At 46.2% G+C, this 19,390-nt stretch overlaps 2 protein-coding genes across 10 annotated transcripts in view; both read right to left on the bottom strand.

Annotated features, from left to right (window-relative positions):
* Window positions 1–566, bottom strand: part of LOC148517356 (multifunctional protein ADE2-like) — a 69,629-nt gene extending 69,063 nt beyond the window's left edge. The window contains exon 1 of the mRNA XM_088478738.1: window positions 114–566. Within this exon, the coding sequence (XP_088334864.1) occupies window positions 114–510 (397 nt within the window). The 5' untranslated portion in view covers window positions 511–566. The remainder of the gene's footprint in view (window positions 1–113) is intronic.
* Window positions 567–5,458: 4,892 nt separating this feature from the next.
* LOC148517355 (multifunctional protein ADE2-like) overlaps window positions 5,459–19,390 on the bottom strand; it is a 62,039-nt gene continuing 48,107 nt past the window's right edge. For 7 of the 9 annotated variants that reach the window (XM_088478728.1, XM_088478730.1, XM_088478727.1 and 4 more), the window contains 4 exons: window positions 10,294–10,407; window positions 9,282–9,462; window positions 6,861–7,019; window positions 5,459–6,334 (listed from right to left, as the gene is read on the bottom strand). In XM_088478728.1, the coding sequence (XP_088334854.1) occupies window positions 6,168–6,334; window positions 6,861–7,019; window positions 9,282–9,462; window positions 10,294–10,407 (621 nt within the window). In that variant the 3' untranslated portion in view covers window positions 5,459–6,167. Of the gene's footprint in view, window positions 6,335–6,860; window positions 7,911–9,281; window positions 9,463–10,293; window positions 10,408–19,390 lie in introns of those variants that run through there. The other 2 variants (XM_088478734.1, XM_088478733.1) reach the window with 2 other exon arrangements.

Genomic DNA, 19,390 nt, shown 5'->3' with positions numbered 1-19,390 from the left:
CACTACTAGCGCTCGCACTGAATAAGTCAGTTGCAGCTGCAAACCGTGCTGTTAGTGCTGCACACAGGCTCAGCCCAGGATTCCTGCTTACAATAGGGGAAACAGCTTATTACCTGCTTCCTCCATGGCTGTGACATCACCGCTCGGGTTCACATAGCACGCCCCGGGTTCTGCATTACCGCTGGCCTCATCTCCTGCTGCATCTGAGCTCCCCAGTATGGCATGCAGCTCGCCATAGAAGCGCAGCTTGTTCATGTCCCCAGTGCTGTGGCCGCAGTGCATGGCTCTGTACTCATACTTCAGGTTCTTATACTTTGCCCGGCATTGCTTCCAGTCCCTGTATACCCCCATCTGCTGCATCCTCCTAGCTATGTACATGAATAGCCCCTTATTCCTCAGAGTGCCCTGCAGCTGCTTCCTAATGCTCCTCTCTGACCACACGCTGATCAGGGCGCGGATCTCATCCTCCGTCCAGTACCTGCCCGCTGCCCCCCTCTCTAGTCTCTCCATGTTGCCGGAAAGGAAGCGCTATTCCTCGGCTAGGGCTCAGTTTCCAGGGGAACTATCCGGTTACTGCTGCTGTGCGATCACATATAGCCGCCTGCGGGGAGTGACTGGAAGCGCAGCCAACCACGCGTGTTCTTCTGCGGGAATAAAGCAGCTCAGAGAGGTCACATGAGCTGTGTCTCCTCCAGAGAGAGAGAGATAGTTACATTGTATCTAGAAATGATTTATTTCTTGTCTGGTGTATAAAATCTTTCACATTCTATTTATTTCTTACCCGGTGCATTCCATTTCTTACCTAGCTCATTGTATTTTTAGGTGTTCTATTTATTTCGTACCCAGTGCATTCTATTTCTTACCTAGCACATTATATTTTTAGGTTTTCTATTTATTTATTTCTTACCTAGCACATTAGATTTTTAGGTTTTCTATTTATTTTTTACCCAGTGCATTCTATTTCTTACCTAGCACATTATATTTTTACCATATTCTATTTATGTCTTACCCAGTGCATTCTATTTCTTACCTAGCACATTATATTTTTAGGTTTTCTGTTTATTTCTTACCCAGTGCATTCTATTTCTTACCTAGCACATTATATTTTTACCATATTCTATTTATGTCTTACCCAGTGCATTCTATTTCTTACCTAGCACATTGTATTTTTAGGTGTTCTATTTATTTCTTACCCAGTGCATTCTATTTCTTACCTAGCACATTATATTTTTAGGTTTTCTATATAATTCTTACCCAGTGCATTCTATTTCTTACCTAGCAAATTATATTTTTAGGTTTTCTATTTATTTCTTACCCAGTGCATTCTATTTCTTACCTAGCACATTATATTTTTAGGTTTTCTATTTATTTCTTACCCAGTGCATTCTATTTCTTACCTAGCACATTATATTTTTAGGTTTTCTATTTATTTCTTACCCAGTGCATTCTATTTCTTACCTAGCACATTATATTTTTAGGTTTTCTATTTATTTCTTACCCAGTGCATTCTATTTCTTACCTAGTACATTATATTTTTACCATATTCTATTTATTTCTTACCTACCACATTGTATTTTTTTCCATATTCTATTTATTTCTTACCCAGTGCATTCTATTTCTTACCTAGTACATTATATTTTTACCATATTCTATTTATTTCTTACCCAGTGCATTCTTTTTCTTACCTTATTATATTAACACGTATTGATTATCTTGACATATCTATACTTTACACTTCACTATCACCTTTCTTCCAGTGCATTCTATTTCTTACCTAGCACATTATATTTTTAGGTTTTCTATTTATTTCTTGCCTAGCACATTGTATTTTTACCATATTCTATTTATTTCTCACCCGATGCATTCTATTTCTTAGCATATTCCAGAGGATCCCAAAGTCCGCCATTACAGTGCCAGGTTTTAAGGATATCCAATTTGATTTAACCATCTGGATTTAGGCATGGATATCCTTAAAACCTGGAATGTAATGACAGAGTTTGGGAAACTGGCGTACTCTATTTATTTCTTATCTAGTGCATTCTATTTGTTACATAGTACATTCTATTTATTTCTCACCTTGCACATTCTCTCTCTTACATAATGAATTTTATTTATAGCTGGGTACACACTATGCAATCCATCTTATGATGTATTGTTCCATTGCGGATTGAAATAATATATTGTGTGGATTGTATAGTGCGAAAGCCTGATCGCACGTGCACGGCAGTCGTACATCCCATCTTTCCATCTGCTGTGCTGCACAGCAGATGGGACAATGCAATGAACAGTCGTAAACCGACAGCCAGCGTGATGTAGTTTTAGCGCGTTGTGCCGTCGCTGCATACTCACATCGTATAGTGTGCGCCCAGCTGTACTCAACTTATTCTATGTACACGTTTGAGATAGTATACAGTGTTACAGAATTATGCAGACAATGTGTCATTCTGAGGGGTCCATTTATCAATCACGTTTGCAATGTAATCTGGGTGTGATATTCGCCCCCATGATTATAATGCAGCATGCGATCATAGTGCAGGGATGTATTAAAGAGTGCCTGCAGGGACTGTCCCGCCAATGTGCTCGGAGGGAAGACACTATTCTCCCTCTCCGACCGTAGTGGTTCAGGAGAATGAAATCCGGCATGGGCAATATTCTCTAATAAAGTATGTTGCTCCGAAGATGGTAAGAGTCCACAGTGGGTATTCTTGTTCAAAGTGTCAGTGCAAGGGCTCAACTCATTTCAGTTTGGAAGTACCCACATCTTCCTCAGGAGCATTGCCAGCCAAGATTTGCTGTCCTCTTGCACCACTACGGCCGGTGATTCTTGCTAGCAGGATCCATATGGCACCTCATAAACTGGGTAATAAATCTCCTACTTTGCTGGACTTCTACCAGAAAATTACTTCTTTTTTTTACTATATAAAGTGATTTTTATTATTTAAAGGGGTATACCTCATTTCCAAAAAAGTGCACAAGTAGAATGGACATAAGTACTTCTACTCCCACTGAATAGACTGAATAGACCGGTCTATGGAACATTTTACTTATTTGAGCCTCAATTAGTTGTTTATTTTTCATATTTATCACATAAACTTGAATGTTTTTATAGAAATATATTAAATGTGATACTACTTTCATTGACCCAACCACATTGTTTATGCTTAATTCTACTGTGCTGCATATACCCATAGTGCTGTTCTCTTCCATCTTATAGCCGTACTTGTATACAGGGAGTTTAACACACTCCTTTGAATAGCAGCTGAAGGCAGCGGCGGTGTGGCCTAGTGTTGTATATATTTGGACCTGTTTACGTGCATCCTCTGCCTTCTTAATCGTGTATCCCTTAGGACATAGTTTATAAACATTGCTGCAATAGCGATCATAACACTCAAATAAGCAGCAACCAAGTGGTAGGTGCCCCTGTGGTGAGTTCAGGGCCGGCAACAGCAATCTCCGGTACACTGATGTCTCTGGGGGGCCTCACCTTCTCACCACCAGCCCTGACCTAGCACCCACACATAACTCCCCTGCATGTGTGATATGTGAAAAATGATGATATGCAAGCCTTTAAATAAAGTAAAAATCCACTTACTTACCACATTGTCACTGATGACACTATCAGGTCTTGGTCACAGTGCTGTAGATGCCTCGGGGTAGGAGAGTTGGTGTCTGTAGCCAGCCATGCTTATTTCCTCAGCCCCTCATAACCTTCCTCAGCCTCAAACCCTCATCACCATGCTCAGCCCAAAAGTCCCTTATCACCTTCATCACCCTCAGACCCTCATCACCATCCTCAGACCACCATCAACTTCCCCAGCCCTCAGACCCCTTCACCTTCCCCAGCATGCTTCACCTTTCCCAGCTCATAGCCCCCTTCACCTTTCCCAGCCCTCAGTCCCAAACCTCCTCACCTTCAATAGCCGCTGCCCCCAGCCCCTTCCGCCACACCCAGCCCCAACCCCCTCACCTTCCAGAGCTGCTGACCTTAGCCACTTCCTCCGCACCCAGCCCCAAACTGCCTCACCTTTCATAGCCACTGCCCCAGCCCCTTCCTCCGCACCCAGCCCCAAACCCCCTCACCTTTCAGAGCCGTTCCCCCAGCCCCTTCCTCCGCACCCAGCCCCAAACCCCCTCACCTTCCATAGCTGCTGCCCCCAGCCCCTTCCTCTGCACCCAGCCCCAAACCCCCTCACCTTCCATAACCACTGCCCCCTCACCTACCTCCGCACCCAGCTCCAGTCCACTCTGAAGAGGATCTCCACTTCCGCGCCCGACAGCGGGGATGATCTCTCAGGACGGACATGACCTTTTCAGTATGCAATGCAGCGGCGTGACGTCATAGGTCACGCCGCCGCGTTGCATACTGAAAAGGTCATGTCTGGCCCGGGACATGTCTGAGCTACATGCAAGTCAAGCCCAGCACTGCCCGGGCCAGATTACAAGAGCTGGGCGGCGGATATATGGGTACCGGCAGCCGTGGCTGGAGCACTGAGTCTGCTGTCCGCGGCCCCACTTTGTGCCCGTCTGGGCCTCAGGGCCCCACTGGACCTTGGGGCCCGGTACAGGTGTACCCGTAGTCCTCCCCTGTCGCCAAGCCTGGGTGAGTTAAGAGTAGACGATCGTATGAATGTGGGGAGTGGGCCCTGCTCATTAGAGTTTACATTCTAAAGGGGAGGGGCAGACAGACAGGGGTGACACAGATGGGGTAGACAGAGAGGAAGAAGCATGGAGCAGCCCGTTTGAAGATTTGTATAGAGGTGGAGAGTCTGATAGGGAGAAGGAGAGAGTTCCAGAGGTAGAGAGCTGCACAGGCAAAATCTTGGAGGTGGGAGGAAGTAATCATTTGGCAAGAGAGGCGGCATGCATTTGTTGAGCGAAGTGGGCGGGCAGGAGTGTGAAGTGATCTGAGATCCGAGATGTAAATGGGAGAGGATTTGGTGAGGGTTTTGTAGGTTAGTGTAAGAACTTTGCATTGTTTTCTGGATGGCTAGGGGAGCCAGTGTAGGGCTTGTAGGAGATAGGATGATGAAGGGGTGGTGAGTTTTGGGTTGGACCCTTGTCGTTGAAAACGAAATGCAGGTTATAATACACTTTGCATAAAGAGTAAACTTGTCCAAGTGTAACACTTGCTATAAATTATATTTACTGCATCCAAATCCTATATATGTACCAGTTCAAACTTTGTATTTTAAGAAAGTCTATATATTTTAAGAAAGTCTATGTGACTATGTTACGCTCGCGGGTAAGTGCAGCTATCTGCTGCACTCACGGTACTGCCAGGCTCGTGGATTTTTGCAGCCCAATGGGGTTGTGTACTAGTAATCCACTAGTCCAGGGCAAGATCCGGCCGCGAGGGGGTGAGTTCTGCTGCCATTTATACGCTGTTGCAACTGCAACTCGCCCCTAATTGAATTGACACATGCTGCTAACACTACAGAAACAGAGACAGAGACAGAGACACAAGAATGTAACCATCGTTTATTGAGGTAGATAACAATGAATAAATCTTTTGTAACAAAGTCCAAATCAACTGAACCAATTGTGTTCTAAATATGACCTGTAAGAAAACACAGCTTTTCTCTCATGTCTGTTCTCCCCACTCACATTGGCACCAGCCAGTTAGCAAGGATGGTATCAATTCGTATTACTTTCACTGTGGTGGCTAGGCCAATCAATGGAGAGTCTACCAAGGGACCCTAGGTTTTGGGAGCTCTCAGGTATACAGAACAATTCCTGGTTACTTCTGTGTGAATGCTGTGACTGTGAGGCAGTGGTGGATTATTATGTGTTTCAGGGTTATAAGGGAGTCAAACCCCAGTCAAATTCAGTGGTGCAAATATAGAGAGATGTCTATTGCAAAATACTGCAGACTACTAGATATGCTGTGCATTTTATATAGGCAGAGATGCTCGCTGTATACTCTAATGAAAACTTAAGCTCACATGTGGATAGAGGGGAACATGGCGTGAGCATCAAGACTGATGTTAACTGTAATAAGTCCTGTAATTGGGTCACAGCACCTCTCTGTAAAACTGTATCTTGCTCTCAGCCTGATCAGTTATGGAATCAATTTTATAATGTCACCCTGCATAACTTGTCAAACATATGCAAAGCAGTGCTTCAGTGGGAATGGCATGACAGAACATACAGCAGGTAATAAGAGGGTGTCACATGGCGCCTCCTCTCAGCTTCACATCCGCCTGCTTCAGAGAGACCCAATTGTTTAGAGTGCAGGAGCGCAGCTTGGCCCACAGCAGGTGGTTGCTTAATCCCAAAATGTGGGCGGCAAACTGAGCTGCTGCTTGAGGAGACAACACAGTGCAAAAGCCAATATCTGAAAGAAAAGACAAAGCATGTATTACAGAACTGGGCAAAGGCATTTCTCATCAGGACAGAAATTACTAACAATTATTTAATAATATGTTTAGTACATGATGACTAATAGAAACATGTGATTTTTTTTCCGTCTTACGTTAGAATTAAATTTAAAATAAAAAACTCAAAAGAATGAACTTTCCAAATCACAATCCGCACTTAACTTGATTAGTTGTTTACATACACTCTCTCTAGTGGAACCTGTAGGTACCTAATGTATGAACATCCGCTCATTTAAAATTACTGCTGTAAATGTATTTTCACACTGGGGATTTCAAGACATGTTATGATGTTTTATCTCAAAATTACATCTTCTGGGACCAAAGGTAAAAGTCTCCTTTGCCTTGCCCTTCAGCCAGCCCTGGTGATGAGCAATGATATATAGAACGGATGTTCTGGTTTGGGTTATTGGCAGCTACTTCCACATAGCATGTACAGAATACTCTGAGACACATTACATCTTATATATAAAATGAGATACATACTCTCTGGCGTCCTGAGGGCAGACCAGACATCTTGTGCACTCCAATCTGCTGTGACCGTGGGGCAATTAATGACAGGATAGGCAGTATTTGCAGACAGTATGGATGCCAAAGCATAGCTTCTACTGGCTACAGTAATGAAGACAGTGGGAATGCCATCTCCTGGGGGAGTACAGAACCCAGCGTCAAATATTGTTACAGCAAAGATGGCATTTAGTCACTGCATTACTCATTATTACTGTATCACTTTTGTTCAACATTATCTCCTCACTAGCAAACACAGGCAACCTCATTTTTAGTAGAATGAGCTAATAACATGAGTAATAATGATTAACCTTCAGTGGCGGATTTTACCTAGGGCCTGCAGCCCCCCAGTAAAATCCAACATAGCCCCCAATCTCCTAATCCGTGCACTGGCAATAGGCAGACTTCTCACTGGAAGTGCTCTGTGCTAGTTACACGCTGGACTGTCTCCCCTTGGGACTGCTGTTGGCAGAAAGCGCTTCCAATGGGAAGTAACTTCTGCGTTGAGTACGCCAGTGCTACCTGGCATCTAGAAACTGGGTTTTGTGCCCATGCACACTTTCCCTACCTACCCTGTTAGATTATCTGCACATGCCCAATGGACGCACCAACCCAAATGCCGCTTGAAATGAATTGCAGCCGGGCAGCCCACTCTTAGCTGCAACAGTACACGCTAAATAGTGTGTCACACAGATTTATAACAGTTGTTGTTATGTGGTCTCCACATTTAAATTACGGTGTCAAGCACTATTACATACACACAAGATAAGGTGACAGAGTATGGTTGTTGTACATATATAAAAACATGAATCTGAGGATCTAACTGAAAATTGTATCCAATACTCGTGTCTGAGTAATTTAGGCGATTGTATGCTGATTGGGTACCTATTACTCACATGAGTGATGAGCCCAGGATATGCAGAACATACTAACTTGATGGTACCAGCTACATGCTGGCTGTAGAATGTGAATATTTTCCAACGACAGAGCGTTCCATGGGCTGCAACATTGTATCGAATAATGATGAAACTATGAAATAAAAATGTAATTTGCTACAACATTATTTATATGGTGTGGAAGGCTAAAATCCATTCCCCTGTATTTATAATTTACCTGTTATTTTACTGTAATCTGCTCTTTATGTGAAGCTTATAATAATAGTGATTCCGTTTTCCAACGGAGGGTGCTGATAATTATAGCAGGCATTGATGAGTTATTAATTATAATATACTATGCACCCTGAGGAATAGAATCTAATTTTACAATATAAAAAGGAAAAGTTTGAGTGGAACACTATTACACAGGTTCTCAAACTCGGTCCTCAGGACCCCAAACAGTGCATATTTACCATGTCTCCACACTGAATGATGAGAAATAATTAGATCCACCTGTGGACCTTTTAAAATGTGTCAGTGAGTAATGATTACACCTGTGCACATGCTGGGTGACCTGCAAAACGTGAACTGTGTGGGGTCCTGAGGACAGAGTTTGAGAAACATTGCTCTATTAGATTGGGGCACTTGTGTACCACTATTAAATATAGGATTACCTTTTACTGATGGGTGCAGATTTAATAAATTTTTGCAATTTGTGAACAGTCCGATCTATGGACATATCTATTGTTAATTTTGATATATAGTACATTGGTCTAGCTCTCTTATAAGTATACACCCGAGTTAAGGGTCAATATTTATAAATTGAGGAGAGTGCTGCTCTTTTTCCTATTATATTTGATATGTGAGACGGCTATATTATCCACTGTCTTACAATTGAATCTATAAAACATCGAATATATAGTGGATAGATGATGATAAATTTCATCCAATAATAACCCAATTACGTAGACAGATGGAATTTTATTCTATTCAGGTCATCCTTTAAAATAAGTACACAATACAATTAGTGCTATATGAACAAAGCTACACAATTCAATAATATTGACAAAATATAATTTATTCAGGTACAGGTTGAGTCTCCCATATCCAAATATTCCGAAATACGGAATATTCCAAAATACAGAATTTTTTTAGCATGACATATACATATGCCATTTACAACTTTAAGTTTGTTTTACATTTCGCTTGCTTGTGATTTTAATCATTTAATAAAAGTTTTATTTTAGTTACAATTGGCCTTATGGAAACCCAGATATTTAAACAATTTCTATTTATTATTAAAGAGTTTGGTCCTGCGAGTGCCCCTATATAGGAGTACTGTTCCCCTTTTTTCTTCTTTTAATAATTACTTATATTCCAGGTTGCACCCCTTTATAAAAACCTTTACAGAAATAAAGGAAGGACTTAGATAATATACGAAAAGCATATTTCTTTTGTTTGTGCGGATATGTATATTCCTTGGATAGCCCCCTCTTCCCGTAAGGTAGGGGTCACCACTGTTTACCTTCATATTGTGACTTTATATCCAGAGTCTCCTCTGGTGCGATGTGGGCAGCTGTCACCCGCAGCTCACATTGGATACGGTAGCTGGCGCATGCCACCTTGATTTTTTCACAGTGCACAAGATATGAAATGGATTCCATCAGCACAACCACCCTTCCTGGGCTTTTCAGGTTTAACAAGTCCTGGGAAATTGAAAAAAAATAAATATATTTTTCTGCAATATCATACCAAGAAAAAACAAACAAAACTCAAACACAGTGTCGATGCCGCACGCAGTTTTAAGCCTGGGCATGTGTCCCTATTGTTAGCGCTCAGAGACACAGAGTAGAATTGGATGCACAGTCTGTGGCAGTCAGTAGGCGTTGCTGGGAGGTAATGGGGGGGGGGCTAAGCAGATGCAGGCCTGTCGCTGTAAGCTGCTGGGTCCAAATATGCCCAACTGCTCACAGGAGGCCATGGTCAGACGGAGAACTGCACCTGCCATAGGGCTAGTGCAAATATCAATGGTGCGCAGACTGTGATTCTAAAGACACACCGAGACGGAACTGCACAGCCGCAATATGCTGCAAGTGGGCGCCTCAGTATTAATGAAATCGGCCGCAACTTTAGCATAAGACGCAGACTCGACTGCAGGACAAGACGCAGCGGCATCTGCACGCGACTCAGAATCAGCGCCGCAAACTTTAACTTAGTCTGAGACATTTTCACATGCAGACAACAACCTTGGTCATTTACAATGGAAGTGCAATCCACATATATAGTATAGTAATATAATCTGGCTACCTTCATATTTACCACTTAGAAAAGCTGCACAGCAGAGAGAACAGGTCGTACATATAAATGTGTGTACATAGCATGTATCTACACAGTTGTGTTTATTATTCAAGGTGAAAACTGCCAGTTGCAACACAGGAATACATATAATCTCCCTTTTATCTGAATGACACAGTTTCCTCTGGGGTAATATTGTGGTGGTAATTATCACACACAGTGCAGGTCATAACAAAACTTACTTGCTTATCATTCTGCTGAGTTTTGTCTTCTAATTGGCTCTGGTGCCAGGAATCATAGTCCATTACATCAGCAAGGACAATTTCATTTTTGTCAATATCCACACCAAACTTAATCTGATGAATGGGAAGAAGGGAGAGAAATGCATTAGTAACATCAATGTGTACAACTACATCTATTAAAGGACAACTGTCCAATGCACACATTAGCTAGATCAGTATTCATGAGAATGCCGCCTGTCACCTCACTAGAAGGTAGTGCCTCATGAATGATAGTCATATGGTGCCTCACTGGGTGATGTCACTGGGTCCTTGGTTAGAAACATTGGTCTAATAGGCAGCATATGTCCTGTTATGACAAGAAATCTAGAATTCATGTCTAATTTATCTGCTTGCAGTAACCAGCTGATTTAAGACAGAAGAGAAATAACTGCTTCACACTGCACTAATATAAAATAGTGTTTGTACAGTTCTAGGAGCACAGACACTTCTCAATAGATCTAGTTTACACTGAATCCTTTAGTGTTGGCAAAGGGTGAGTCCCAACAAACAAACCAGCCACCACAGATTAAGAAATCTGTATAACAACTAAACAAGGTCTGTCTTTTGTTATATATATATATATATATATATATATATATATACACACACACACACACACACTAGGGATGTGCAGGCTCGGATAGGTTCGAGTTTGCACGCCGAGTTCGGATTTTTCCCTCCAAAAAACGGGACTCAGAAAGAGGCAAAACGTCATCTTGCATGCACAAACATCATAATTCCTGGACTTGTGTATGTATGTAAATGTAATATATATTTGTAGGACTAATGTTAGTATAAAGTAGAGATGAGTGGTAAGGTTTTACTCGGTTATGTTCGGATCTAAAAAACAGCATCATATTGGCTATCAGGCCCTCACGTGTTTTGGATAGCCAATACAATAAATTTTAACTAATCCGAACTTGCGCTAATTTGGCGGAAAGAACAGTCAAAACCAAACCGCTCATCTGTAGTTTAAATGCTACATATCTATATATAATAACCTCAAAATATCTCATGGATAAGGAAAATTGGGTCATATAATAATACACTACAGCCCCAGTTTACCTTCTTGGGGTCTATATATTTGGATAGATTAAGTAGATAGCCTTTATTATTACTATTGCAGTCATAATGTATATTCTATTTAGATTATTCTTTACATTTTATATTTTTTTCTTTGTGTTGTCCTCGTCCTTTCAAATATCCGATTGTGCCCCTCTACGTCTGTACTGTAGGTTCTATATTTGTTTTGCAAGACAGTCATTTCTCTTTTCCATCCCCCTCCCATACACTGTACTTTACAGTTTGTTCACTCACAGACGGGCAGGCAACCTGTTACACATCAGAAACCCACCCATCCCCCTCACACGGTATGCCTAGCCGTGTATTTCAAAGTGAACAAGATGAACTTTTGATGAACATTTAAAATACATAACATATTTTATATAACAATATAAAAAAACAATAATTTCAAAATAAATAAATATAACCCCACCCCACCCCCCCCTAAAAATTATTATAAAAAATGTAATTCTGAAGCCTCTTGCAGCAGCTCTTCTGCCATCCAAGTAAACATCTGGCTCCACTCCTGAGAAATGTCTGCCATCCGCCATAACTAGCTTTCAGTTATTCCTGAAAGGTAACTAAGAGAATGAATAGTAGGGTTAAGGACGGGTGATTTTAATTATTCTATGTGCGCTCCTTCAGGTTACAATACAATTCACAAAGTACATGATTAATACTTTGGTAATACATTTAAAACAACTCCCAGTCTCACATATGGAAAAAAAAAATCTAAATATTTGTTTAATCACACATACTGTACTGTACAAAGTATAATATACTGTGTGACCAAGAAATAAAGAAAGCGCCGATCAGTACTATACAACTGAACCGTCTAGTGATTCATTTATTGAACTAATACCAATGAATCCTGGTTTGACCGTTTGAACATTGGTCAGCACCTGATGGTCTCTCCTTCCCTTCCAACCGTATTGTACCCCGGGAAGCAGTCGGGAAGCCGACAGACGGAATCCTGACCGCCGGCTTCCCGACTGTCTAATCCCGGCAAGGGTTAAATGACAGGCGTCGATTTCCCGACGCCTGTCATTTTACCTACGGGAGGTTAGGGTTAGGCTAGGGTTAGGCACCCCCGGGGGGAGGTTAGGGTTAGGCACCCCCCTGTCGAAGTTGGTTTAGTGGCTGAGACAGAATCAGTGTAAAATTAGTTTGGAGCGACGCCATCTTGCGAATGGAAACCAGACTCCATCTTAAAAATAAGAATCTGCACGACGCCATTTTAAGTTACAGCTCACGAGTTAAGTACAGATGGCAATGTTTTTGGTAATCCCTTTAGAAGCCATGACAGGCCCATTCTGGGGACAACCTTGCATAGAAATAATATGAGATATGGTAAGAACTTACCCTTGTTATCTCTATTTCTACGAAGTCCATAGGGTTCCACAGGATACCTTGGGGTATAGGTGTGACGTCAGTCGCTGGGCACCATAGAGTTAAGCTTTTCAGCCTCCCAGGATGCACTAGGGTCCCCCTCCTATACCCCGCCCCCGAGCCAAGGCACCTCAGTTAGTTATCAAGCCATAGGCCGGAGGAGGAGAAGAAAGAGAGAGAAAAAAGATCTGGACACATACAAGAATCACATTCTCACCAGAGGGAGACGGAAAACCGGTGACCAGAGCAAAGCCCATCTGCAGCACAGGTGCGACAGGGCGGGAGTCCTGTGGAACCCTATGGACTTCGTAGAAATAGAGATAACAAGGGTAAGTTCTTACCATATCTCATATTTTCTACTTCAGGGTCCATAGGGTATCCACAGGATACCTTGGGGATGTCCCAAAGCAGTATCCTTTAAGGGTGGGGACGCTCCTGTGCAGAAAGGAGAATCCGCCGCCCGAAGGAAGCATCCTGAGAGGCGAAGGTGTCAAACCTGTAATACCTCACGAAGGTATGGACAGAGGACCACGTAGCAGCCTTGCAGATCTGAACTGCCGAGGCACCACGTCGAGCTGCCCACGAAGGACCCACAGACCTAGTGGAATGAGCCTTCAGAGAAGGAGGGACCGGTAGGCCTTCATGAAGATAAGCTTCAGAAATAGCCATACGGATCCAGGCTGCCAAAGTTTGCTTTGAAGCAGGCCAACCCTTTTTACAGAAGCCATAGAGGACAAACAAAGCGTCCGACTTCCTAAACGAAGAAGTGCGGTCAACATAAGTCCTTAAGGCCCGCACAACATCCAAAGAGGCCTCACCCACGGAAAGACCCGGTGAGTTAAAGGCCGGAACAACTATTTCCTCGTTAACATGAAACTGAGAAACAACTTTGGGAAGAAACTCGGGCCGAGTGCGGAGCACTGCCCTGTTCCCATAAAAAACCAAGAAAGGGGGTCTACAAGAAAGAGCCCCTAACTCAGAAACACGTCTGGCCGAAGCAATGGCCAGAAGGAAAACAGTCTTAGCTGTTAGCCATTTAAGATCCACTGAGCCCAGTGTTTCAAACGGCGGTCCTTGGAGAGCCCTCAGGACCACAGCCAAATCCCAAGGCGCCACAGGTGGAACAAAGGGCGGCTGAATGCGGAGAACACCCTGCATAAAGGTGCGCACATCCGGGATTGTAGCAATCCTACGGTGAAACCAGACAGATAGGGCCGAAACCTGTACCTTCAAAGAAGCAAGGCGAAGCCCATGATCTAGTCCCGCTTGCAGGAAGGCGAGAATCCGAGACAGACGAAACTCCCGCGGTGCATAACCTCTCGGTCGACACCACTGGAAGAACGTATGCCACACGCGATGGTATATCCTCGCGGAAGACGGTTTCTGAGCTCGTAACATGGTACGCACCACAGAGCTGGAAAACCCCCGGGACCTCAGCATGGCCGTCTCAACAGCCACGCCGTCAAAGACAGCAGAGTCAGGTCCGGGTGAAGGCAAGGACCCTGAGACAGAAGGTCCGGTCGTAGCGGCAACCGCAGAGGACTGTCCACGGACAGACCCTGAAGGTCTGAGAACCAGTGCCGTCTGGGCCACGCGGGAGCTATCAACAGGAGCGTCCCTCCTTCCTGTTTGAATTTCCGGATTACCCGTGGAAGAAGGGAGACCGGAGGGAACAGGTATGCGAACCGGAACGTCCACCGGACGGACAGAGCATCCACCAGAGACGCCCCTTCGTCTCTTGTGCGAGACCCGTACACCGGCAACTTGTTGTTGTGCCGGGATGCCATGAGGTCGATTTCTGGAAGACCCCACCTGTCCACCAGTAGTTGAAAAACGTCCGGGTGCAGGGACCATTCCCCCGGATGAACGTCCTGGCGACTTAGAAAGTCCGCCTCCCAATTTAGCACTCCCGGGATGAAGACCGCTGATATGGCCGGAAGATTGCGCTCCGCCCAAACCAGGATCCGAGAGACCTCTACGAGAGCCGCCCTACTGCGAGTTCCTCCTTGCCTGTTTATGTAGGCCACGGTGGTAGCGTTGTCCGACTGGACCTGCACCGGGCGACCCTGGAGAAACCGCTGTGCCTGCTGGAGAGCATTGAAGACCGCACGGAGTTCCAAGATATTTATTGGAAGCTCCGCTTCTGTCGGCGTCCACCTGCCCTGGAACAAGTGTGGACCCGAAACTGCTCCCCAGCCCCGAAGACTGGCGTCCGTTGTCAACAGGACAAAATTTGGAACCCAGAACGGACGTCCCTTGTTGAGGTGGGTCGTCTGTAACCACCACGCAAGGGACAGGCGAACCTCCTGGGTGAGCACAATCGTCTGGGACTTCAGAGACTGAGGCAGCCCGTTCCACTTGGACAGGATCAGGTGCTGCAGAGGTCTGGAGTGAAACTGGGCGTATTCCACCATGTCGAACACCGACACCATGGAGCCCAGTAACCTCATCGCCGAGTGTAAGGACACCCGGCGGCTGTGCAGGCAACTGCGCACCCTTGACTGTAAAGCAGAGATCTTGTCCTCCGTCACGAAGATCCTTTGCTGTCCCGAGTCCAATAAGGCTCCAAGATGCAGAATCCTCCGAGACGGGATTAGAGTGGACTTCTGCCAGTTGATTAGCCAGCCGTGCCGTTGCAGCAGTGCAATGGTCAGGTCCAAGTGGCGTAACAGGAGCTCTGGAGATCCTGCCACCAATAACAGGTCGTCCAAATACGGCAACATGCGGACTCCCTGCAGCCGCAGAGAAGCCACCATGACCGCCATCACCTTGGTGAAAACATGTGGTGCTGTTGCCAGGCCAAAAGGTAACGCCCGAAACTGGAAGTGGTCGCTGCGGATTGCAAACCTGAGGAACTGTTGATGGCGCAAAAGAATAGGGACATGCAGGTAAGCGTCCTGTATGTCCAATGACACCAAGTAGTCCCCAGGTTCCAGCGCCAGAATGATGGACCGTAGGGTCTCCATCCGAAACTTCCGGACCCGCAAAGACTTGTTGAGTGCTTTGAGGTTGAGAATCGGACGATATGACCCATTGGGTTTCTGTACCAAAAATAGATTTGAATAGAAACCCTGGCCCCTCTGGGAGAATGGAACAGGCACTATAACTCCAGCCTGGAGCATAGTGTGCAATACCTTCCGCAGCTCCGTAGCCTTGTTCCGGTCTGATGGGAGACCCGTGGTGAAGAAGCGAGCCGGGGGTCTGTGCCGGAAGGAGAGGGCGTATCCGTGGGAAACCACCTCCAGAACCCAAGTGTCTGTCGTAGTGGTCGACCAACACTGGGCGAACTGTAGCAGGCGGCCTCCCACCCTGGGATCCCCCAAAGGGAGGCCCGGACCGTCAGGCCGCAGGCTTGTCATCTGGCTTGGGGGCCGGACGTCTGGTACTCCATGCCTGCTTCCGGGGCTTGACCGATTTCTTAGGGCCAGCCTGTCGAGGAAACGACTGTGGTTTGGGCCTGCCCTGGGCCCTAGATGACCGAAAGGACGATGGTCCAGAACCAGAAGGAGCAGCGGCCGACGGGAGACAAGCAGATTTGGCTGCCGCCAGCGTGGCCACAATCTTATCCAGATCCGGACCGAAGAGAACTTCTCCGGTAAACGGCAACGCTTCCAGACCTTTCTTGGAATCTGCGTCCGCCTTCCAGGATCGCAGCCACAAGGTGCGACGAGCAGCTACCGCTGCTGAAGAAATTCTAGACACCAGAGTACTAATGTCTAGAGCCGCCTCGTTGATGTAGGTGGCCGAATCACGGAGATTGCCAATCAACTCCGCCTGTTCGGCCGGACAGTCGGATTCAAAAGAAGCCTCTAATGAATCCGCCCAGCGCTCCATCGCTCTGGCAACCCAGCAAATGGCCATAGCCGGCCGTGCTGCCCCCCCTGCAAGGGAATAAGCGGACTTCAGGCAGATTTCTACCTTGCGGTCCGTAGCATCCTTAAGGGAGGACATGGATGGCATCGGCAATGTGGCACTACGGACAAGACAGGTCACGTGAGAATCCACCTGTGGAGGGGATTCCCACTTAGCAAAATAATTATCCGCAAACGGATAAGCCACCGCCAGGCGTCTCTGCGGCTGGTATCTTTTGCCAGGTTGTTTCCACGCCTCCTCTAAATGGTCCACCAACTGACCCGAAAGAGGAAAGACTGTGGCATCGCCCTTCACATCTTTGAAAAAGGCATACTTAGATTTAGCCGCTGGGGGAACTTCGTCCTCAATCACCAAGGCTGTGCGGACCGCCCGAATAAGTCCAGGAATATATACTTTGGACTTAGCATCAGCGTCCTTAGTATGGAGAGGTTCCTGATCGTAAGGATCCAGAATCTCCCCATCATCAGACGTCCCCTCGTCATCCTCATAAGGAGCGTACAGAGACGCCACCGGCCTTTTATGAGGCCGCATCACAGACTCCCCTTGCAACACATCCGACAAGTGCTGTACAGAACTCGTCAGGGAGTTAACCCACGCTGGCTCCTGAGAACCCGGGAGCGGGGAAATAGGGAGACTGTGGGGTACCACCAATTGTCGTGGGAACCCCTGCATGGGTGACGACACCACAGACTGCTGGGACAAACCCATCGGAGTAAACGCGGGCTGCGGAGCTAACTGGCCCACTAAAGCTGTTAACGCCTGAGCGAAACAAGCCCAGGGCGGCTCCTGTACCGGTGCTGTAACCGTAATAGGCCGCGCCATGGACAAACACTGCCGGCAAAGGCCCTCCGCGCTACCCTCCCCCTCCGCTAACGGTACTTTGCACGTGGTACACTGTAGCCGGAGGGGAAAATCACTTTCAGACATGATGGCACCACGTATGTGACCTCTCTCACCAATTAAGTATTAAATAGGCGAGAATCCACCCTGCAGCACCGCACCGCAAGGGCTTTAGCAGAAAGAACAGGGACAGTAATAAAGCTGACAGTTTAGAGAAGAAAAGTTACAGGCAGCGCTAGCACAGTCACATACAATGCAGAGAAATAACAATTACTGCACTAACAGCGCTGATCACTCAACTACACAGACACAGGGCCTGGTAGGACACAGCGCTGCATACACAGACCTGAGCCACAGCGGAGGAGAGGTATGCGGGGGGACCCAGACCACGATGCTTCCGTCCAGCGCTTCCAGCAGCGTTCACCATGCGTTCTGAGAAGATGGCCGCCGAGGAGCAGAGAGGAGGCTGGCCTGGGGGAGGAGCGCTGCCACAGGACCAGTCGGCAGCATGCAGAGAGGGCTGTGTGCAGCGGGGGAGGCGCCGGCTGTGAGACAGGGAAGGCGCGCTCCCCTGGCATGCATTTAACCCCTGGGACGCCGCAGCGCTACCGCTCTGCTGCGGTCCGCTGTCCCAGGGGGTAGTGGAAAGCGCAGGTTGGTCGCCTGGCTCCACGCTGCAGCCAGTCCCCAGGGAGCCCCCTGCCTGGGGACTTAGGACCATGTGACCAGCGGGGACCCACCGCGGGACCCCGCTGCTTACCTTTGTCCCCCTTGGATCCGGCCATGGTCCGGAACATCTGGGGTCACCGCTAGCTGTGACCCCAGATGCTCACCAGCATCCCCGGATCGGTACCGGCGTTCTGGTACCGGCGGGGGTGTAGGGAAGACAGCATGGACGTCAGGACTGACTGTCCATGCTGTACATCCAGATGTGCAGCCACAGCTGCACTGAAGAAAGCTTCAGGGGCTCTTCTAGCCCCCCACTCCGACAGGTGCACCCGATGCCGGCCGGGCACCAAACTAAACTGAGGTGCCTTGGCTCGGGGGCGGGGTATAGGAGGGGGACCCTAGTGCATCCTGGGAGGCTGAAAAGCTTAACTCTATGGTGCCCAGCGACTGACGTCACACCTATACCCCAAGGTATCCTGTGGATACCCTATGGACCCTGAAGTAGAAATACCAAAACAAACACAGTATCAGTTAGCAACTAGAAAAACAGCTTCTTGAGAAAAGGAATTAGAAAAAAAACAATACACCAGGAACTGTGGGTGTTTTTGCATGTAAAGGGAGAGACCCCACATGTGGACAGGTGTAGCTGTGGCAATTGTAATATGGCCCAGACACTTGAATTTGACTTAATGAACAATGGTAAGAAACCTGCTCTTTTAAACTCACTGTCAGACAGGCTGGCACCAACACGGTTGGGGTTCTCCACCCTGTTTGAGAGTGAAGCTCACTGCCCATAACACATTTGCATTACAGTTTAAAAAAATGTTTTTTTTTTCTCTCTCTCCCTCCTAAATAGAATCACATGCATAAACACCGCACATTACATGACGCACATTAGCGAATGCACAATATCCCGCATGCGAACGCTGTTTATTAGCTGCATGCGTGCACCTCTGCCCCAAATCAGATAACCCTAACTAGCGTCTTTTCCCAAACCCCTAACACTCACATAAAAGGTTCCATAGCTTTAAAGTATAAGATCCAAGTTTTATTCATTTATTATAAATGCTGTGAAATAAAGGCTATTTTGGTATCTAAGGTTTAATACGTGATAAGTAAGCCGTGTTTGGTGTTATACTGATCTGCACTTTCTCAACAGCTTTCCGGTATCATCGGTGTGAACATCGCAACATGCATTCTCAACTTATGGACCGTAGAGATATAA

Source organism: Taudactylus pleione, unplaced genomic scaffold, assembly GCF_031769625.1.
Source record: "Taudactylus pleione unplaced genomic scaffold, aTauple2 ptg000218l, whole genome shotgun sequence".
NCBI lineage: Eukaryota > Metazoa > Chordata > Amphibia > Anura > Myobatrachidae > Taudactylus > Taudactylus pleione.
The sequence above is the reverse complement of the archived record's forward strand: the minus strand, read 5'-3'. Positions and strand labels throughout refer to the sequence as shown.